This window comes from Pararge aegeria, chromosome 12 (genome assembly GCF_905163445.1).
Source record: "Pararge aegeria chromosome 12, ilParAegt1.1, whole genome shotgun sequence".
NCBI lineage: Eukaryota > Metazoa > Arthropoda > Insecta > Lepidoptera > Nymphalidae > Pararge > Pararge aegeria.
The window spans coordinates 18223661-18247650 of record NC_053191.1 but is presented as its reverse complement, the minus strand read 5'-3'; the positions used below and the strand labels follow the sequence as shown (position 1 = coordinate 18247650).

General features: G+C 36.4%; 1 protein-coding gene across 1 annotated transcript in view; it reads right to left on the bottom strand.

The window, feature by feature from the left end:
* Positions 1 to 4316: 4316 nt before the first annotated feature.
* The window catches only part of LOC120628176, an 80134-nt gene continuing 60460 nt past the window's right edge, over positions 4317 to 23990 (bottom strand). The window contains exons 12-15 of the mRNA XM_039896417.1: positions 22908 to 23194; positions 8284 to 8447; positions 6727 to 6805; positions 4317 to 5605 (exon numbers count right to left, since the gene is read on the bottom strand). Of these exons, the coding sequence (XP_039752351.1) occupies positions 4749 to 5605; positions 6727 to 6805; positions 8284 to 8447; positions 22908 to 23194 (1387 nt within the window). The 3' untranslated portion in view covers positions 4317 to 4748. The remainder of the gene's footprint in view (positions 5606 to 6726; positions 6806 to 8283; positions 8448 to 22907; positions 23195 to 23990) is intronic.

Below are 23990 nucleotides of genomic sequence, written 5' to 3'. Positions count from 1 at the left end.
TGAATGGCAGATCCCTAAATAAAATTCAGCCCACAACTGGAAAATGTTTGTGTGATGAACATGAATTTTTTTCAGTGTATGGGTGTTTATATGTATACTATAAGTGCTTATGTATGTTATTCATAAAAATATTCATCAGTCACCTTAGTACCCATAACACAAGCTACGCTTACTTTGGGGCTAGATGGCGATGTGTGTATTGTCGTAGTATATATATTTATAATATATATTTATATTTAATGCTGAGTTCCGGTCTAAAGCTCGTGGCTGCCGGTGCAGGCTCCACATCTGTACCTCAGCACGGCTAGCATGGGCAGGAGACAATTATCTCCCCGGGGAAAGGATAAAAATTTACCTTCTCCCACAGCTTTATCCACTCTCAGAGCACTGGCGCACAAGTGGAAATAATATCCCAATACTATATGTGTATTAATAAAGGGGGGTAAACTTCACCTCTTCCATGTTCCAGTGATTTAGCAGGTGGGTACGTTAATTATATTCCTTGTCAGGGGATATAATTTGTATCTCGCACCCATGCTAGCATGGAGTACTCTTGCAAGGGACAGGTGCAAATGGAAAATATGGAGGAGGCTTTTACGCCGCTGGCGGTCCTTACGTAAATTAGAGAATATAAGTTCAATAAGGGCAATATATTACTTAGCTATGAAAACATTAAAATAGAAAATAAGAATTTAGGATTAAGGAAAATTGTATTTAACTCTATTATATTTAGCCAGTAAGGTACTTAATTGTAAGGAATGTAAATAAAGCTTTATTATTATTATTATTATTATACCCATGCTAGCAATGCTGGTTGACACAGGGCGGCACTTTGCAGGATGTGTTACAAGCATGCCTCGCGAAGTGTTGCTCTGTTTATAGGCGACGGTTTTTCAATTACTTATATCTGCGTGGTTCATCAATTATATCTTATCTTCTACTATTTAATGTATAAAGCTGTTTAAGGAAGTATTAGTACGATTTGAAAAATTATTTCTGTGTTGGATAGCCCATTTATCGAGGATACATGTCAACAAGCTAAGACCAGCTAGCGCCAATGAAGAATGCTGCGTAAACGGTTTAAGTTTCGATAAAATCATGTATCACAAAGTTGTTCGCCGTTTGGAGTTTGAAAGTCCCCATCAGCATATGTCTGTCATTTAAGGTTAGCTTATACGCAGACGAAGTCGCGAGGGACCGCTAGTTTACTATAAAAAAGGTACCTGGATATAGAAGACGAAATAGAGGTTTTAGACATAGACGTGGAAGTATCGGTGGTGGAGTATATGGATGAGGACGCGGCCTCGTGGCGCTGCGGCATGTGATGGACTTGCTGGCTGTCAGAAGATTCCTCGTTGACAAAAAAGGTGCCACCTCCTGGTTTGCGGTTCTTCATTGTTCTAGAAAGAAAAATCGTTAGAAACAATTGAATTTAAGCTAGAGTAGAGGTTCCCAACCTTATTAAGCCAGCAGCGCACTTACAAGTTAAGAAATTTCGCGACGCCCGCGTCCTAACCTAGCTAGTTAAAGTAAATAACTACTTGTAAATACCGCAGATAAGCGCTAAAACTAAAACACTCAAATTATGAAACTAATAACCTATGAAATACTCTGGGAAATACTGTGGAAAAATCCGCGACACCGCTGCACAAAAAAAAATACGATACGAAGCCCTGATCTAGAGAATACAATAGTTTTACTGAGATCTCATAACAAAGTAGGTTTCATACAGAAATAAAATCGGCAATTCAGAGTCGTACTTACCCACCGAGGGTTCCGTTATACCTTGAAAGAAAACGTTTCAATAGTTATTTAACTGAACCCTAAAAGACGCCTGTATAAAAGTAAATAGCAAACTTAATCATTCAAAATTTTGCTGTACGCCGCAGGTTAGTTTATTAACCTTGGAACTAATTTTGTTTTTTATATCTTCCGCTGTCCGGTCAAGCAGATCAGAATACAGCTGTCACCACCCCTTCTCTACGCGTTGTCTTACGAGGTGACTAAGGCAATCAGTACTATCCCCATACCATCTGCGTTCACCAACCCGTCCTGGGAGAGGCCTTTGGTCCACCTTGATTATACCGTCCGTAGGTATTAAATTACCACGGTTATGTATACTTTTCTACTTATGATATTCCCATGCCATAGTAGTAGAGCTTTTTGAGACAGAGCTCGTACGGGGAAATACCATCGCCATGCTTATTGTTGACATTGCTGTGTTTCGGTCTAAATAGCGTGGTTGCCGGTGTAATTACAGGTACATGAGGTTTAACACCTACGCCTCAGATTAATGGACACAGGGCGGCATGTTGCCGGATGTACTCCTTGCAACAACTATGAAGTTTTGCTCTGTTTATAGGAGATTATGCTGTGTACTGTTATGCTGGGTCCGTCAATTATTACTATAAATAAATGCGTTTATTTCCTACTGCTTTTTGTTTGTATTTCGTTTTGGTAGATAGAACCCCACCCAAATCTATTATAATGTAGAGTATACAGAGTATTTGATGAAAAGTGTTGCTGATGATTCTATGCCATGAAATGCTTTAGAAATTATTTACTGCATAAGCAATTCTTAAGTACCTGCTTAATTTTTACTAGGTACTTTTGGTAGTTCCTTCCGTAATATCTTTTTTATTAACTTTGCATGTACGAAGAAGCTGCAGTTCAAAGTATTAAGCTAAGCTCATAAGTGATTATAGCTCCTGCTTGCTTTAATACACAGTACACACTCGGTTTCCTGGTACTCGACTTTCGAAGTTAAACTTGTTTAAACTATTTTAATCGGTAATTTTCAAACATTAATGTAGTTATTTTATAACTTAGATAAAGGTAGGCACAGTAAAACTGACAAGAATTTTGACATGTTGATTTTATGGTTGAAAGATAAAATCATAGATTTATCCAACAGTTCATTCACTATAACTTGTCCCATATACAATATACGGGACTGAACAAGAAACGGGACAAATTAAAGTGAATGACGTAGATATGTCAATATCTTAATCTATGGATGCAATAGGCAAATGTATTATTCAGTCTTTGGGTATTAAGTTATTGTTCTTAGAGCCAAATTAAAGTTATAAAATAAAGCCCCTCCATTTATTTTCTGTTATTCATTACTAGCTGTTTCTCGTGATTTCGCTCGGAATCGAACAAACGAGACACTGGCCTTTGTACTCTTAATCGAAGAGTCTCTTTCAAGTGTTAAACTGTGTATAATCAAAGTCACAAGTCCTGTACTTAAAATTTTTGTGTTACAAACTGTCAATAGCCCGAGCTAAAGAAGTATGAGCAAATTTGAACTTTAAAACTAATGAATAAGATCCATTTTACTCCGATGTTCAAATATTCCATAGTTGAAAACGCCTCTTCTATTGCGAGTGGGCGAATTTTGTACTAAAACTACTGATGTAAAGTGATGACCGCATGCTGTGATAAGACAAGCTTTTTCCATCTTAAGTCACATCTAAAATTAATTGTAAGATTTAAAAAAAGTAAAATTCTATACTAGATCGTGAAACGAAATAAAACGATATGATATATTATGTAAAGTACCTTCATTTTAATCTTAATTTTACAATTCTAATATAGCAATACATAATATATTGACTAAATACTTACTTACATAATTATGTATGTCAGTTTTTTTATATAAAAATAAACTTACTTTTAAAAACTAAGACCAATTTTTTATTAGATAGTCGACCATTTCGGTAAACTACAACCAAGATGGTCAAAAATCTAATTGTTTATAACGATTTAAGAATACAATTATAAATATTGATACAATATCAGTATTCAGTACAAGGTAGAATTTTTATCGGAACGGCAGTTCAAAAATAATGGATCTAATAATCTAAAACATACATACAATACAATTCTTTTTATATATAAATAAAAATACTTTGTATGACACAGAATATCCTACCTATGTACAGTTTATATAAATAAAAATGTCGGTCGCCATTTGCAAAAATAACGTAAAATGGTTTTTTCTTTGTTAATTAAGCAGCAAAAATAACCGGGTCTTTAGGAACTGGTATAAATTTTTTTGTACTGTCAATCGAATATTTTTGAAATATTTTTACAGATATTAATTACGGCATACAGACTAAAAGAAAACGGTAGACGGAAGTCGGGCAGAACGTGTTGCACTGTAACCACTATCTAATAAGATGTTTTTTTAAATCTTGCGACCAATTAGACACCTATTTATGGACAGTGTGCAGTTCGACGTAGCTAAATGTTGAGTGTGTTGTCATTTCAACAATACAGCTAATATGGGCCTTAGTAGAACTTGCCATTTTGCATCATACTTTGATAGCAAGGTTTTTTTTACGCTCGTGCTGATTCAGTAGTAAAAATCCTTAACGAAAGATCTAAAAGTAAGTCCTTTTAAATATAAAGTTTAACAAAGGAAACGGAATTACATCAACAACAATTAGTTCAATTTATGGATTCCTAAATAAGTTTTCAGCAATATATCTGTTGGAACAATAATCAGCACTGATAGCTATGCAATAATTAAATGTTAAGTGCAATAAAGTAAGAAGTATTCGGAATAACACCAAGAACATTTAGTTTAGTTTTGGATTCGTTGATCTAATTTGCACTATTATCTATTGGTACAATATTAACAGCAGTAACGTAGAAGCTTTGGATGGTCTTGGACGGTTTTCGTCTACAATTTTCTTTTAATCTGTGTTATGGCACTAAAACTTAACGACCAATGGTTCCCCTGTTTACTTTTTGCCCTCAATGCACTTACATTTCGCGTTGTGCGTGTGCTTGTGAACGATATCCGAGAAGGATTCGTTCAGCGATGTACCAGGCGCTACGTACTGTGGATTGGTACCGCTTCCAGAGGTTTCGTACCTAATAATCTGTGGTTTCGTCGTGTATGTAATGATTTGTGGTTTCGTCGTGTAGGTCACTATTTTCGGTTTCGTCGTGTATGTTACAATTTCGGGTCTCGTCGTGTATGTTACAATTTCGGGTTTCGTTGTGTACGTAACATATTTAGGTTTCGTTGTGTACGTGAAGTATTCCGGTTTAGTCGTGAAGGTTACTATTTCGGGTTTTGTCGTGAAGGTGACAATCTCTGGTTTTGTCGTGTACGATATAATTTCTGGTTTCGTCGTGTACGTTATGTACTTAGGCTCGGTTTGGAAGACCTTCTTTTCTGAGTAGGTTGCGCTGAATCCATTGGAGATGGGTTTCAGGTCTCCGAAATTGAAGGCACCGCCTCCGCTACTGGCACTGCTCGAAGCCGAAACCTTTCCAAAGCCTTTGACACTTGAGAACGCTTGGGAACCCTGGCTGCCAAAACCGAACTGGTTGTTACCTACTTGGAAACCTTTTCCAGCGTCTCCGACAGATCCAGATGTAATTTTACCGGTAACCAAACTTGATCCTGCACCCAGATTCTTAATACCACTTCCCTTGACGCCTCCTTTGATGCCGGTGACTTTGGTGGTGGTGATTTTGGTGACGGTGCTGTACTTTGCGAACCGCACGCTTTCGATGAGTCCGATGGCCCACTGGTACCATTCGATGTCGAATTTGTAGAAAGCACCGATCTGGTTACCAACTGCGCAGCCTGAAAGTTAACAATACGGTTAAGTTTTGGGGTTTGTCGGTAGAGCAGCGCTGTGGGCAGCGACTCCAGCTTTCTCAGTTCAAGGAAAATGTTTGTGTGATGAACATGAATGTTTTTCAGTGTCTGGGTGTTTATCTGTATTTTATAAGTATTTATGTATATTAATCATAAAAGTATTCATCAGTCATCTTAGTACCCATAACACAAGCTACGCTTACTAAGTTAGATGGCGATGTGTGTATTGTCGTAGTATATTTATTTATTAATAAAAAAAAAAGTTTGCATACTGATTTATAGATCGATTTCCAAAAAGCAAGAATCATAATCAGTCTATTGTCGTCCCACTGCAATAGGGGAACGACGGTTTTAGAGCATATACCCACCATGCTTCTCCGATACAGCTTGGTTTGCTTAAATAATTATTATCATCAGAGCCCTTTTGTATGTAACAGTCTGAGTTATCAAGTTGAAATTATCTATTAAATTTTATTGATGCTAAAAATGAAAGTTTCTAGTTAAACGTAATAAAAAGAAACAGCATTTTAAACCGTGTGTTATAGTTTTATGTCAATAGACTGCAATAAAACTTTATAGGATACTTCTTGGTGATATTAAATCTTGTAATCATGCGAGATTGTACGAATTTAGATAAAGTGAAGAGAGAAATCCGAAAACGAAGGATTTCATTTCCCGTGTTGAATTATTGGCAGAAATAGGGAGCGAAATTTGAAAGGCAAGTGAAGAAATAATTTCATATGCATATTTAAAAAAAAAAACTCCTTTCTCTATAGCCGCATAACTTTCTTTATCATTCAAAGAATAATAAGAAATCATTGGCCCTATTAAATAAATAAATAAATATACTACGACAATACACACATCGCCAATTTAAGCGTAGCTTGTGTTATGTATTATATATATATACTAAGATGTCTGATCAATATTATTAAATTAATAGTATTCATAAATATTTATAAAATAAAACATATAAACACCCAGACACTGAAAAACTGTCATGTTCATCACACAATTATTTTCCAGTTGTGGGTGTGTGTTCTCGTAAGTTAAAGTAAAATCTGGAGTGAGTGGCAGAGGTTTGTTAATATGGAATAGCTTCTTACCTGAGTCCCACGAGTAAACTCCTCTCATTACATATTGTCCATTTCCGGTGGTGCAGGCGAGGGCGCTACCGATGTCCACCTGAGAAAGAGATGACTCATATGATTAATATGTACTTCCAACATAATATATATAATCTACGCCATTATTGATCAGTTGTGATTCGCTACACGCCAAGATAATCCTCTCACAGTACGCGCTGTCATAAATTCAAAATTCATTTATTTCAAGTAGGCCTAATTTATAAGCACTTTTGTAACGTCAAGTCAGTCTGTTTGTAGTGACTCTACCACCGGTTCGGAAGGCAGATTCCACTGAGAAGATGCGGCTAGCAACTCAGCAGATTGCTCTTTTCCAACATCATTTTATAGTTTAACAAGAATTTTTCTGTTTTGTGAGAGATTGGAGCGGGGTGGCCTGCTTCAAAGCAGCCTTGTCGTTAAGGAATTAATGTTTGTACATTCCAGTGCTGTACATTGGTACACTTAACCCACCCTTGAGAACATAAGGGTAGTAGTAGAGTTTGTGATGGAGCTTGTTCGGGGAAGTCCTACGGTTTATTTCTGCCGTTAAGTGCAATGCCACTTGACGGCAGAAATAAACTGTAGGACTCCGACTGTGATCGGGTGTAATTACCGGTGCGCGAGGCCTAACCCCTACTTTTCAGGTTGATGGACTCGAAGCGGCACTTTGTAGCACAATGTTTTCCTTCACCGTTGAAGCAAGTGATATTTTATAATTTTTTATAGTGTTTTATAGTGTTTAGTGTACAGTTGGAGGAAATATCAATTTTAAATTAACAATTTAAAATGCATTTAAATTTTTTTTGAACTGAAAGGATTTGAACCTGCGACTCTCTGGCAAATCGCGGCCTGAGCGCTTTGACCGGTGGGAGTTGGTTGGCCAGTTGGTTCCAAAATTTTCTATATGCATTTGAAATTCATTAAAGTGATATTTTAATTGCTTAACACGCACGTAACTTAGAAAAGTTTGAGGTGCGTGCCGGGATTCGAACTCGCCCCCCGAAAGTGAAGTTGAAGTCTTACCCACTGGGCTGTCACCGGTTCAAGGGGCCCTATTCATCATAACAACTCATTACCAGCAGAGACAATTTGGGAGTTCATAATTTATAAATTTTGCTCTGGTCTGGTTTGGTGGTTTGGGGGAGTCTACGACCGTGGCTACTAACAACCCTACCGGCAAAGACATGCCGCTAAGCGATTTAGCGTTCCCAGTGGCGTGCACTTCATACATGCACAAAAGCACTGCCTACCCTACAACTTATATATATATATATATATATATATAGCTCGTTTAGGAGAAGGATTTTTGCCATTTTATCCAATTTTCCTGCTGTATGCATACCCTGGTGCGAAAGCCAGTGCACGCCACTGAGCGTTCCTGTACGATGTCGCGTATAAACCAATTAGGGGTATGGGATTAGTAACTGCCATGCTCCTAACAGGTTAGTCTGTTACCATCTTAGACTGCAGCATCTCTTACCACCAGTTGATTTTGCAGTCAAGGGCTAACTTGTAGTAGAATAGCAAAAAACATACCCTGCAGATGTTGTTGAGCGCGTCGCTGGGCTGTGCGCACACGCAGCTGTCGTCGTCGTACTGCTCCAGAAGGTGCGGGTAGTCGGACGCCAGCTTGGCCTGGCAGTCGTCGGGGCGGACCAGAGACACGTTCAAACTGTGCATGATGGCGCCGGACAGGTGAGCTGAAACCAACGCACAGGGCTCATGAATAATCTAAAAAATCTTATTGAAAGGACTTAGATCTGATAAGGCCGCTAATTGATTGATGTAGTTGATTTTAAAATCTTCTTGCTAAAACAAAAATATAACTGTTTTGTTTTGTATAAGGTGTAATTACAGTAGACTAAGGATCTATTCACACGTACCACAACCACACCACGTCGCAGTGACAAAATGTGGTCAAGCTGTGGTTACGTGTGAATAGTGTCGCAGTGGCTTTCTGCAGTTGCGTTGTGGTACCGACAAAATGTCGATGTGGTTGCGTTGTCGCTGTCGTAACAATGTGTCAGTGTAACGTGGTCACGTTCGTAAGAGTTGTGACTTGTGACTAATAGATTTAACAACTATCGCAGAATTTATTTAACAGGTGTTGACACTAAAAAAAATTAGCAGCGTTAATTCAGCAGCTTATTAATTTCGACCCATCTCTAGTGGCGATGTGGCCGCGGTGCCGCCGCCGGTGGTGGCGTTGCCGTCGCGATGTGGTTGCGATGTGGTCGTATTACACAGGTGGTCGATAACAACGGCAAAATGTGGTACGTGTAAATTGTAATATTCATTTTCAATACAAAACATACGCCCGAGCACATGGCGTCGTTGTGGTGTGGTTGTGGTACGTGTGAATAGATCCCAAGTGTATTTGCATTTCATTTCAGCTTAATACATACTTATATTTCACGCATTTACACGTGTCAAGGTGTGTTTGAACTGTGCATTATTGGTTTTCCTATGAGATAGTTCCTTCGTCTTCAATTTCAATTTATTCAACACACTACATATTGTTACATTTATAATATTGTAAGGAATCATTTCCAACAAGGGGGGTGCAATTTACCTATAAAAGGCAATGGGTGTGAACTTTGCTCGTGGAGTGCTAATATTGAATGACACTATGGAGCTAAATTATTTAGTTTTTACACGCTTTATATTAGCTTCACTTGTATGTTTGTTTGTAACCGACTTCTTTGGGCGCGATTTTGACCCACTTTAAACGGTCAGATTTCTTTCAAACTTTGTAGACATATCGAGGATCGATGACAATACACTAATCTGAAAAGATTATTCCAATTTTCACTATAAAAAATAAGATTTTTTACTAATTACTACAGCGCCATCTAGACCGAAATGTAAAAAACCTATGGTGTTCGCGTACCTAACAAATTCCACAGAAAACATTAAGCTACTAGATGGTAGAGGGCGTTAGCTATTACTTTTTAATGGCCTGTTTTAAGTAATAATTAAAACTTGCATTTCGAGAGACGGGCACACTGAATAAAAAAAAATATATTTATCTCTATAATCGGTAACCCATCCAGGGTTACCGATTAATTTTGCTCTAATAAAAATAATAGATCAAGAAAAACTAAAAAAAACATCGCTATTATGAAAAAACTAAAAGAAAGAAATTAGTTTAGTTTTTTATACCGAGCGTGTTTTTTTAGTTTGTTTTAACTATTTAATTATTTTCCGTTACACGCCGTTTCCTTTCATTTTAGTGTAAAATTCTATATCTTTATAATTTAACAAACTTTTAGATTTCAAATTGTATATGTTGTCTTATTATACTTTTCTTTTTTTATGTACTTTATACTTTATATATATCAAAACTTTTACAGTTATTACTCGAAATGAGCAGGAAAATGTTGTGAATGCTGTGAAGGCCCACCGGCTTTTCGCCTGCCGTGGAATTGGTTATTTCTGATTTTTTTCTGGTCTGGTCTAGTGAAAGGATTCCAACCGAATGCCGCTTTGGTGGTATGGCTTTCATAACTGCCATCCCGAAAACTGGCATTATGGCATTTGCAAATTGTACGTATGCGCTAAGTGTCACGTGCAATATATAACACCGCGTATCTACCAAAAACATTATTATAATATAACGTAATTAGCTATAATGAATAAATCCCTGTTATAAATGATCAAAGTTAACATTTAATAGCGTATTTTGTGGTATGAACCATTAAATCCATTAATATTACGTTTAATTTCAATTCAATGTTGTATGTTAAAAGTTTCGCCATACTGGCACCGCCATCTTTCTTTCGCAAAGGTTAATGATAGTACAATATTTATGTACACGTACATATCGGTAAGTATTTTAAGTACTACTAAATTGATTTTTAAATTATTTAAAAGATGCGAGGTTTTCAATTCGTTCTGTATGTAGATATGTTGGTATTTAGGTATATTACGTCGACGTTCACGCATTATGATTTCATACACATTTTTTTTTTTTGCCTCGATGGTCCAGTGGCTTGAATATTTGACCACGGATCAAGAGGGTACCTGAATCCGTAAAATTAACCTAAGAAATTTAGGTTAGATTTCCTGTCAACTACTTCAAAAAAGGTACTACGGTCTTGAAGAAGAGAGTAGGCGACAGTAATATATCACCGTCATCAACCCATTGCCAGCCGACTACAGAGAACGGGTCACCTCAGAATGAGAAGGGTTAAGGCCGTATTCTACCACGTTGGCCAAGTGCGGAAAGGTAGACTTCACACGCCGTTGAGTACATTATGGAGAACTCTCATGCATGCAGTTTTCCTCACGATGTTTTCCTTCACCGTTAAAACAAGTGATATTTAAATTGCTTAAAATAAAACGCACATAACTCCGAAAAGTCAGTGTGTCGCCGGGAAAGGAACGCCTTAGCCTTACCCACTAGGCTATCATCGGTTTTAGTAGTATATATATTTGATATTAATCTTCACAGAAGCGGTGATAGCGCAGTGGATAGGAGCTCGACTTCACTTTCGGGGGTCTGAGTTCGAATCCCAGCACGCACCTCTAACTAACAAGCTACTAAAAAGTTAAGTGGGTTTTAAGTTATTAAAAATATCACTTGCTTCAACGGTGAAGGAAAACATCGTGAGAAAACCTGCATGTCTTAGAATTCTACAAAATGTTCTCAAAGGTATGTGGAGTCCACCATTCCGCACTGGGCCAGCGTGGTGGACTACGGCCTTAGCCCCTTCTCATTGTGGGAGGAGACCAGTGCCCTGTAGTGGGCCAGTATTTAATCTTAAAAGCCTGCATTGCTGCACTAGGGGAGAATGGTGGATCTGAGCTCTCTCTAAATATCTTGTCTGAACCTGACATTTTCGCTGCGGTCGCATACAATCGCTCGCTAACTAATATTCACCAAGGCTATAACGGTGACCGTTAATTACACCGTTGCGTAACTGCATTATTATTAATTGTGCGTGCATAAATATTATTAGCATCTTATAATTAATTGAGCAAGATTGTCTAGTTAAAGTTACATAACTCCTTCACCATTTTATGACCACCTTTTGAAGTATTTGACATGTTTGAAAATTGATACATTACATAGGATTTTTATAACTAGCATGCTTTAACTTAAAAAGATAATGACTTATTTTAGAATTGTCTTTAGTGGATACCTCATTCTAATGAATTTCTTTTATGTCATACCCGAATCCCTTTCGTTTGGTACCCGACACTGTATAACGAACTTGTAGCCCTCCATTGAAACTACAAGATCTTTAACACGTCTCGATCAAATTTCAAAAAGACTTAACAAGACAGTTCTATAAAAATATATAAATTGTTTTTATTTTATTGGGTATATATGGAGTAAGGTCACTAAGAAGAAGTTCGTCAGATCACCACAAAATTATTATTCTAGACATATTTATACAATATATTTAACAATTTCTTACACAACGGATCAAAAAGAATTTATGTATAATTTAAAACCTTGTCGATAAAATATAGGATAGGAAGTAGTTCAAAAAGAATACCCGGCTTTCTAAGTCCAACGCCGTGGGTTCGATTCCCACAACTGAACAATGTGTGTGTGATGAACATGAATGTTTTTCAGTGTCTCGGTGTTAGTCTATATGTTATAAGTATGTTTGTATATCTATATATATAAAAATGTTACGTTAGTTTGTGTACGCTTAAAAACTAAAAAATTTATGCACCGATCGAGCTGAAATTTTAGCATGATATATTATACGCATCAAGGATTGTTTTTATCTATTTTTTCTCAACTATTCAATCACAATGTGCCACAGCAAAGCGTGGCAGGATACAAACTAGTTATTCATAAAATTATTGATCAGTTCAGATCAGATCAGTACCTATAACACGATGTGTGTGTTGTTGTAGTATACTTATTTATTTATTTTTTATTATTTATTCCAATCTCTAACAATTGAGCTAGTTTTAGGAATATGAAGATTTTTTTTCCTGCATCCTGTACGTGATATGTTTACTAACTAAGACATTTGCTACTGTATGACGCTGTTGCAGAGGTCAGATTGTAATCGGTTCGTTTAAACGAAGCCGGTTTGGTAGCATTACGATTGCACATTAGATAAACTTGAAATTGCATTATACTCGCACGTTTGCACTTTGAAGAGGACTATGCGGTTGATTTGTATGAATACATTTGAATTTAATGTTAAAACAGTGAAAACACGGCTGCCTAGACGAAATCGGGACGAGTCAGTTAGATTGTAGCATCTCAAATGGTTTCATAATGTTTTTAATAATTAACTTCATGCAGAAAACTATGGTGTAATAATAATTTTAGTAACAACTCTAAAATAACTAAAAAGAAAGTATATCAAGAAAAAAAGTTATTGAAGTAGGGCGTAAACTAGGACCGACGCAATGCAACTGAAGGTGATCGCACTTCAATAAGAAAAATCAGTCAAGAACGGAGGATGAAAAAATTGCACACAATTGATCTTCAACTTTCAGATAGATTGAAATCTATAAATATTAGATTCAAATGCTTAGGCGCCGTAAATACTCCGTTATTTTGAATGACTACGTTTTTGCGGCGCTTGCGTTTGAGACTCTGGGCCCATGAGCTTCGGACACGAAACATTTTATTAACATCGTGTCCAAAAATTGGTCTTGATGTCTGGTGACCCAAGATCTGGCGTTTATTAAGCCCAACGGCTAAGTCTAGCAATTCAAAGGTGAAATAGCGCCAGCATTTTGGGTACCATGCCCATAAGTGAAAAGTTAGACTGCTTATATTTTTTGTAAATATGAATGTTAGCTTGTAATTATTATAATGTGTTTTCTAATTGAAATTATTTTTACTTAATACTTATAACATTGTATTTAATCAATTCTCTAATATATTATTGCGTTGTAAATGCAAAATATCTCAATGACAAATTTCGGCAACATTGATACAGAGTTTCAGCCGAAAATAGGTAACAAACAAAGAGAGACCATTCTACATTTATAATATCATGAGCAGTTAAAGCTTCGGTGTGATGCATGGTCGAAGGCCGTGAAACGTGCATCCAATGTTAACAAACTATGACACCTACAGGCTATAACTTAGTATTAACCGCGCGGCCGGCATTGAGGTTTGATGGAAAGCTTATTAAATTAACATAACTATAAAAACGCTTTTAATATATTACCCCAAGACTTCATTTTTATTAAATTACGTTTGGCAGATCATAAAACTTATTAATTTCAATAAAAACATAACGCGATGCGATTACATTCGCATAGCGTAAGTGTGTTGGGCTTACTAAAGCAGTTCCTATGTAACACATAGTTCATCATAATTTTCAACCCATTGCCAGCCCACAGCTGGGCACCGGTCTCCACTCAGACTGAGGAGTGTTCGGGCCGACTCCACGAATCTTTGAGAGTTATGGAGAGCTCTGATGCATACAGGTTTCCCCACGTTTTCCTATTAAATTCCTTAAATTAAGAAATGCACATAACTCCGAAAATATAATGCGTGCTGGGGATCAAATTCGGTCCCCGAAAGGGAAAGTTGAAAGTTCTTACCTCTACCACCTCTTTTAGGCTATCACCTCTTAAAGCTATCAACGTTTTATACCTATATGATATGAATAAATAAATAAATATACTACGACAGTACACACATCGCCATCTAGCCCCAAAGTAAGCGTAGTGTGTGTTATGGGTACTAAGATGACTGATGAATATTTTTATGAATAGGTAATATACATAAAATACCTATAATTTACATATAAACACCCAGACACTGAAAACCATTGATGTTCATCACACAAACATTTTCACGTTGTAGGAATCGAACCCACGGCCTTGGACTCAGAAAGCAGGGAAGGGAATGTATGAAAGTAGAGATACTTGTATGATAAAGAATAGCGACATACCAAAAATATGTTATGCGATATTAGAGGTATACTTAAATATAGGATCACAATTATTACAATTAATCCCTACAAACCTACCTACTAATATTATAAATGTCAATGTAAGTTTGTTTGTTATCCTTTCACGCAAAAACTACTTAACCGATCCTCATGAAACTTTGTACACATATTCTTGGAAGTGTTAGAAGTAATATAAGATATTTTTTATCCCGACATTAAGCTCGGTTCCTTTGGGAGAGGGGATGAGTGTTTGACGATTTTACACCATAACTCCGACAAATTATAACCGATTTAAATAATTAATTTTGTACTATAGAGGTTATAATGTGTTTAATTTTGCCCAAACTGTGGTTGGAGATAGAGGACAGAACTCCTCAGCGGACAGCAGCAAACCCCTCATTTAAGGCTTAGTATAATATTATTATTTTAGGCTTTTTATGAATACTTACTTTAATTTTTTTTACAAAACAAACGCAGACGAAGTCGCGTGCAACAGTTAGAAATTAATAATAGTAAATGTTTTAAGTGGTGCTAATAAAGGTGCCGTAAAAATCGTAGCTTAGTACCAACGTAGCAGCTCCTGAATACGTGCGTTAGAAATTAATACCACTAAAATCAATGTTCAAATATGCCGTTTGGCTGATTAGAATTTAAATGACAGTTGCTAAATAAATTCAGGTTTTAAACAGAAACCTGTTTTATGTCTACAACCTGGTTAAAATGTAGAGTTAGCAAGAACGAGGTAAATTTTCAAGTTGTTTTAGCGCTTTTTTTAACTTAGTCCGCCTTATAAAGTATTTAGTATGAAGTACTTGTGTTTTTATGTAGTTACTAGCTGTTAACTGGAAGCGCTGATAGCCTAATGGTTGCGGCTTCGTCTTCACTTTCGGGGGCCGAGTTCGAATCCCAGCTCGCACCTCTAACTTTTCTACGTTATGCGTTTATTATATAAACCCTTTACCGGCCCACTACAGGGCACGGGTGTCCTTTCCCAATGAGAAGGGGTAAAGGCCTTAGTCCACCACGCGGGCCCGGTGCGGATTGGTGGACCCCACACACCTTTGCGAACATTATGGAGATCTCTAAGGAATAATGCTTGTTATGCGTTTAAAGCAATTAAAATATCACTTGTTTTAATTGCGAAAGAAAACATCGTGTGGAAACCTGCATGCCTCGAACTTCTCCATGATGTTCTCAAAGAGTGTGGAGTTCACCAAACACCACTGGGACGGCCTAATCCCTGCTCATTGTAGGGGGAGACCCGTGTCCCGTAGTAGGCCGGTAATACGTTGATATCATGATGATCAGTGACGTGCACTTCATACACGCACAAAAACAATGCCTACCCCAAAATGTATATATAACTGGTATAGGAGGAGGATTTTTGCCATTTGATGTAATCTTCCTGCTGTATGTATTCCCGGGTAAATAACTGAGTAATGATGATGATGACTAGTGATTGCCCCAGTTCATCTTCGGTGTGTATTATGTTTTTTTTACAATTCCTATGGAATCCGTTTATTTTTCTAGGATAAAAAGTACCTCTACGTACTATAAACTAGCTCTACGCCAAAAGTACAGTCGATTGGTCTCTTAATTAGGGCGTGAAGGAAGGACAATCAAATACACTTTCGTGTTTATCTATCTCTATATATATAAAAGAGAAAGTGTGTGGGTATGTTCAGTATAGGCTCCGAAACGGCTGGACCGATTTGAATGAAATTTTCAGGGAATCTCCGGATTGACCTGGCGAGGTTTAATCCTGTAAAGTTTGGTGACGATCGGAGCACTCCTATTTTTGAACTGTCAAACTGTCAAATACAGCTTTTATTTAATATGATGATATTCTATTGTTGGGTGTACATGGGTGTAGATAATGATTTTCACCCGCTCGAGAAGAAAATAGAAGAGAATGAATACGGAGAGAAATAAATGGTTTAATATATTATGAGACTTAAATTAAAAATTTAATGATGTAAGTTTATTGTTTAAATAAAATAAAGCAAAATCTAGTCCGGCGAAGCGGGCTGAGTGCGCTAGTAATCTATATATATAAAAGGAAGTTAGTTACACTATTTATAACTCAATAACGGCTGGACCAATTTTTATTATATTTGATTTTTTTGATTTCTCTTAGCCCGGTATAGGATAATAAGTATTAAAGTATAACATTCATTAAAAATAAAAAAAATCTGCGGCACGAAGTTCGCCGGGACAGCTAGTATTAGTATATAAATAAGTATTCAACAGTCAAAAGTTGAACTCTTTTCATTTTTGTAAGGATTTTTAATATTATTAAGATTCATGGTCGAAATACCTAATTAATCTATTTGGGTTAAACCCGAATTCCGAGTTCACGGTCACGCATCCTACAACGAGTGCGAGTCAAACATTACTAAACTTTTAATAAATTTCATCATATGTACCCGCCTAATGAACGTAATGTGGTGCAATCGATTAATATGAAAAACATCTTTATTTAATTAGCCATCAGATGTTTGTTAATTAGAATATTGGCTAACATAATGGATATATATAGTGGTGAGAGCCCAGTGGGTAGGCCTTCGACTTCACTTTCGTGGGGCCGAGTTCGAACCCCAGCACGATCCTCTAACTTTTCTAAGTTCTGTGTATTTTAAGGAATTAAAATATCACTTGCTTCAAATGTGAAGAAAAATCTCGTGAGGAAACTTGCATGTCTGAGAGTTCTACATAATGTTCTCAAAGGTGTGTGGAGTCCACGAATCCGCAGCTGGGCTAGAGTGGTGGACTACGGCCTTAACCCCTTCTTAAGGTGGGAGGATAACAGCAGAGAAAAACATCATTGGGAATCTATCATGTCTGAGAGTTTTCCGCCCTTTTTTTTTTTTAAGTTTTTTTTTTCATGTTTATAGACGAGCGCTTGACTGCAATCACACCTGATGGTAAGCGATGATGCAGCCTAAGGTGGAGCGCGCTTGCCTAGAAGATGCCTATTCACTCTTGATTTGAAGGTATTCATATTGTAAGAACTGGGGAAAATGGAAGCTGGAAGAGCATTTGGCCTAAAACGGCCGAAGCCTCCCACCAATTTCCAAAATTGCCCCTGCTGGGAATCGAACCGGGACCCCCCACACGTAACACACCCTCCCGCTGGTAGAGCCTTTAGTCCAGCAGTGGCTGTTTTAGGCTATTGATGATTTAAGAAGCGGTTATAGCTCAGTGGGTAGGCCTTCGACTTCTCTTTCGTGGGGCCGAGTTCGAAAACCTCTAACATTTCTGAGTTATGTGCTTTTATGTAAATAAAGAATCACTTGCTTCAACGGCGAAGGAAAACATCGTGAGGAAACCTGCATGCCTGAGTTCTACGTTATGTTCTCAAAGGTGTTTGGAGTCCACCAATCCGCACTGGGCCAGCGTGGTGGACTACGGCCTTAAACCCTTCTCATTGTGGGAGGAGAAACGTGCCTTGTAGTGTAATGGGTTCATATGATGATGAGTCGATGATATTATTATCACATGATACGAAGAAATAACGTGACATAGCGATAGCCGGTTGTGTACAAAAATCTCGAACTGGTAGTTTTACGCAACAGACGACGCCGGTGTCGAGCACCGATGACAAACCGGTTGTGGTAGCGTTAGCAGAATATTGACTCGTTTGTTTTTTTTTACATAATACCGACTTTTATAAAGGAGGTGGTAGCTTTTAAACAATATAAATGATGAATGTTTATAGTTGCACTGATTGGATTTGCCATGAGTTCTGTAAGAAATAGCACAAGCAACAAGCAAAAGTTGCTCATAGTTTTCGCTTTCAAAACAGAAGTAGATTCTCGCGCGATTAATATCGACTCAATAACTAAAAACAATAAAAGCAATAAAATTATACGAGTAAATAAAAGAAAAAAAAACAAAATGTAGCCGCTTTTCTTTTTATAAGTACGTTAATAACTAAACAAAAAAGAAACATCCCTATCCCTATCCCTACTAATATTATAAATATCAATGTAAGTTTGTTTGTTACGCTTTCACGCAAAAACTACTTAACCGATCCTCATGAAACTTTGTGCACATAATCTTGGAAGTGTTAGAAGTAATATAGGATACTTTTTATCCCGACATTAAGCTCGGTTCTTTTCGGAGACGGGATGAAAGTGTTTGACGATTTCACACTATAACTCCGACAAATTATAACCGATTTAAATAATTATTTTTGTACTATAGGGGTTATAATATGTGTTTTATGTTGCCAAAACTTTGTGTCGATCTGATGAATCTGGTTGGAGATATAGGACAGAATCCCTCAGCGGACAGCAAACCCCTCATTTAAAGCTTAGCGATACTGAATACTTAAATTTTTTTAATTGAATGCCACATCAAAAAACAAAATCAAACACAGACGAAGTCGCGGGCAATAGCTACTAGTCACATAATGATACCTATATGAGATAAGCTATATTATTGATACCTATTTATGTGGGTTTTAATCTAATTTTTCATTTTAATTATGCTAAATAGCGACCGAACTTGAAAATTTCGCAGGACGCGTTTCTTATGGGTCGCCAGAGTTTAAGACATTACCCCCTCCTATGAGCGTATTATATATTGACATCTAAATCAATATAATGTTGAAATTATGTAAATAATAAAACAGGGATTATTTTCTAATCAAAAAACGCATAGTAAAAAGACGTCGATAGAATTTAAAGTCAATTTATTCTAATTGGCGACCGTCTTTATGTTAATTTACGTTACATGGAATAACCTATACGCATGGCCTTGAGACCTTCGAATGTTCTTGTCATTAGTTCTTTTTTTATGCTTGGGGAAATTGAAGCTTTTTAAAACCCACAATACTACCTGTTTTACCCACGATGGAGCCCGTATGTACTTTTGGCGTTACAGTAGTGTGGTAGTGTTTGTATATTCTTTGTCACCATTTCAAATGAAAAATGGACTGGTTCAATTTTAATTCGGATTTGTTTAGGCAACAAGGAGATACTGTACTAGTTTTGAATTTTTTTTAAGTTCATTCTTTACGATTTGCATAGTTTCAAGTAGATAACTAAGCATATTCAAAGATTAAAAAGTAGAGCTAACAGACGCGCAATACTTGTTTACTCAACCAATGGATCTTAACTTCTGGATATATGTATTTTAATTTAGATTTGACTTTTACGTCTTCACGCAAGAGATCTGAAGGAGATCTCTAGGTACCAGCCGATAAAAATTAATTTAGCTCCATTGAATCTGCACTTTTGTTATTGTGGTTTAAGTTAAAACGGGAAAAAAATGTGGCGTAACGTCACAATAATTATGCAGTGTCACCCTTCAACTGACAGCTCTTTTCAAATGTCTGACATTTGAATAGTGCTTTCAGTTGAAGGTGTGACTAAACATTGCGTAACTATTCCCACATTCCAACCTTGACAGTTAAAGCTAGTGATATCAAAATGTTTGAAACGCACGAAACTCCAAATAGCCAAACGAGGGTCGAACTCAATCTCTCCGAAAAAGAGGATGAGAAGTCCTAATGTCTAGACTACCTACTATTTATAATTTCTGAATTTTCTCTGGTCTGGTCTGGTGGGAGGCGTGGAAACATATTAGGAGTATGGTTACCATACCTTACCAGCTCAACCCTACCATCTTAGACTGCATCATCACTTACCACCAGGTGAAAAGCAGTGAAGGGCTAATTTGTCGAGGAAAAAAAACGTACGCTTGTGATTGATGGATACAGGATGCCACTATGCATTTCATAGTTCGCATACTTCATAGTGTTGCTCTGTTTATAGGCGCTGGGTGTCCACTCTGGGTGATCTCCTTGGTCCGTCAATTATTAAAAAAAAAAAAAGGCCCATAGTAACGAAAGTTTAGTTACAGATAAAGCGTTGACTTGTTGCTAGCCGTCTAACTGAAGTTATGTAAACGTTTTTGAATTTCCATTACAAATATTAATTTAGGACAAATGTGCTAAAATTATGTAGTATTTGCTTATCATATTCACATATATGTATATATATTATATACAACACCATTCCGCGAAACCGTTGTCTTAACTAGGCCTTCGTTATGCAATAAAATATTAAATATTTATTTATTGAATATATTAACATGTTTTAATAAATTTTATTCCTTTATTTAATTAAAACATATTGAATATAAATTAATCGTGATTATTATTGTTGTTTTGGCATTGAAAAATTAGTTTTTTTTGTTTTCCTGTACATTTGTGTTATTTTTGTACTAAATATTTATAATTTGTCTAATATTGTTATTTTCTAACTTATTATATTTAGGCAAAAATATACCACTTGTCTCCTCGCATGATAATATAAATTAATCACATTGAATTCTTTTTGTATACTTTGTTTGTTTAAAATTAATAATAAAAAGTATGAGCTTTCGAATCAGAAATAAAGAATATTGTTTTGCACAAAATATGTATTCCATTGATATATATTTTTAAGAGTTCTTTTGGACAATTAATCTTATGAATTGGGGAGCATTGAAACGGACTTTACATTAAATCTACGTTTATAATTTAACTAATTAATATTTACAATTTAATAAAAAACACAGACTACACATAGTTGTCGAGTAAAATATAGTAGAAGTAGTAAGATTGATATTAATTTCTTTATAAAATGGAACTTACATGAAATTAGCGAAACCATAAAAGAAATGGGTATTTCATTTAGCCTGTGTTATATTTTTGTGTGTGTGACTTTTTATAACTTGCGTGACTGTCTGTGCTTTTGTGTACTTCCATTTTTCATTATCCTTAAAATTTCTGGACTAATTTGAGTTAAAAAAGTGTTTAAATTACGATATTTTACATTACGTACTTATGAAATGGAGAGGTTTTTACGTCGACTAAAGATATATCAGTATGTATAGCTGACAGGCCGCGGTTCTACTCGTGTTGAAATATGAGTGAGAAACTAAATCTTTTAGTTATTTTGCGCTCTCTTATATTAAATTATCTTTATGTTTTTACATTTAGTATTTTTCTGCGCACGCTACCGTCCCGACAATGACCCACAAAATGGATTCGACACTTATTTGCGCCCGCTTTCGTTTTCCATCCACAGCTTATCAGTTTTCGATTAACAGACGTACATACATTGTGTTTATTACCATTCGTTATCATAAAGAGATTTGAAAAAAAGCTGCCATTTATATGTCAGAACTACTGAAAGCATGCTGTTCACTAGGCGGAACGAGCGAGCGAACGGAAGCTACTTTTCTTAAACGGATAGTGTCTTCCAGGCTGTATTAGTAGTAGGGCTACATCGGCACGATCCGAGAATATAGCCCTGGTCCTTGTGGGACACGCTAACCAGTAGGCTAAAGGTAGTTTCGATACGATATAAACACGACTCTCGAATACGCAAATCATATTTATTAACACAGTTGGCAACATATTTATCTTTAGGCAGATGAAGTTTACTTAATAGTAAGATATAACCTCGGCATTCTCGTAAAAATGTGTGTAGGTATCTTATGGAATGTTAAAACATTTTTTTTTTCACAATGGGAAAATTAGTGCCAATTAGCGTGTGCAATCGGCTACGCTGTGCAGAATATGTTGTGTTACAACTTGCTGTGTCCCGCGGTTTTATCCGAGTTCAATTCAAATAAGGAAACCAATAAACTTCTCAAATAACTGACTAATTCATTTTTAATTCAGGCTGATGGTTCTTGAAATTAGAACTTTAAATTCTTCTACAATTTAAGAAGTAGTAATAAATAAATTTATAACCTTTTCATCCGCGTTATTGAAAAAATTTTGTTGTCACTCAGCTGTACTGAGGTCTAGTGGGCCCCAGATATCGTTTCGGGGATTGACGGTCTTTTTTTATAATATTTCATTCAATGATATTGTAAGCTTTTTATTAATTGTGAGGCAATGATTTCAAAGGCTTTGTTGGTAAACAAAACTAAATTAAGTACAATTTTAAATAAACAATTCCATTTAAAAGCTCCCGAAAGTCAGTTCCTTCCCTCTTATGTCCGCCCATCTATATAATACACCACAAGTTTTTTGTACCACTACAAACATTTTTTTTTGTACCTACTTATGAGCATTGAACAGAACATTTTTATTTTCCCCTTGATTTAACCTACCCAGCTTGATTTTTATTGGTGTGATATTACCTAAAGTTTTCTTTCTATTCAAAACTCGATCGCGTAATATGTTCTGTGTACAGTCAATGAGTTTCCTTAGAGAATATAAACTTTACGTACTAATCAAAAATTTGTGGGGTAAATATAAAGTCCACTAACCTTGAAGTACTTGCTTGCCCCATCCAGTGACAATGCAGGTTCCTTCACCAGCGTACAAAGCGTCATATGTATCTTCAGCTTCCGGCAGACATATGGGGTAGATGTTCTTGGCGAACCTCAGGTTCTCTGTTAGTACCAGGATAGCAGCATCATAGAGAAGGCTGCCAGACTTGTACAGAGGGTGACGTAGGATTGTCTTGACTTGGACGATCTGGAAGGGTAGAGGTTCGTCGTCGATTCCGAGTTTCCATTCTCCTCCCTTGATGAGGACGTTCTTGGCATCGAGGCTGTAAAGAAGAAAGTTGTTGTAGAAACGTAAGAATTTTGCATTTTTTATAAGTATTTTATATGTTACATTAAACTCCAAATGAATAACTCTCAAAAATAGGACGCAAATCATAAAATAAAAATGCGTCAGTGGCCTTTGGTACCTACATACTTTTATTTATTTTGTTTCTATAAATAAGACTACAAATAAATTGTGCATCCAATTTCAGTAAATGTAAACAGGGTTTTTGGATAAGTAAACTAAGGTTTGTTAAGGTAACCACTACAAAAGTAAAAAAATTTAAGTCGGTGTGGCTAAAACACAACCAAGTTATATAAATAAAACGTTTACCGCCGGCTTTGCACGTGTTTTTGGGAGTTTTACAGAATCTTATCTATCAAGTAACCTATAAAAAGTTTTAAACCCTATTTCACAAAAAGTCGTAAGTAGTTGGTCACCAACGTAGTGGTTTAAAACGGCGGCTTTCCAGCTCTGTCGTTTCAGTTCACTGGAATATGTGGCCACCGACTACGCCTATTTGTTGAATATAAGATCTTGGAAAAAAATTGGCTTAGAAAAAAGGTATGAAAATTAAGCTTAATTTGCTATACTCCACGAAAAGCAGGAGAATCGGTATGGTGTTAGTTATAATTTCTTCAATCCTGAATTTCCGCACCAAACAGATCTTTTGCAATGTACCCTCTACGCATGTTTCCGAAGCCGGAGCATCCTCAGTAGATGTTGACTTTACAAAGACCTTTCCGCGAAGTCACGCCTGCTTCTATCCAGTAGTATAAAATAAAAATGTCTAAAAT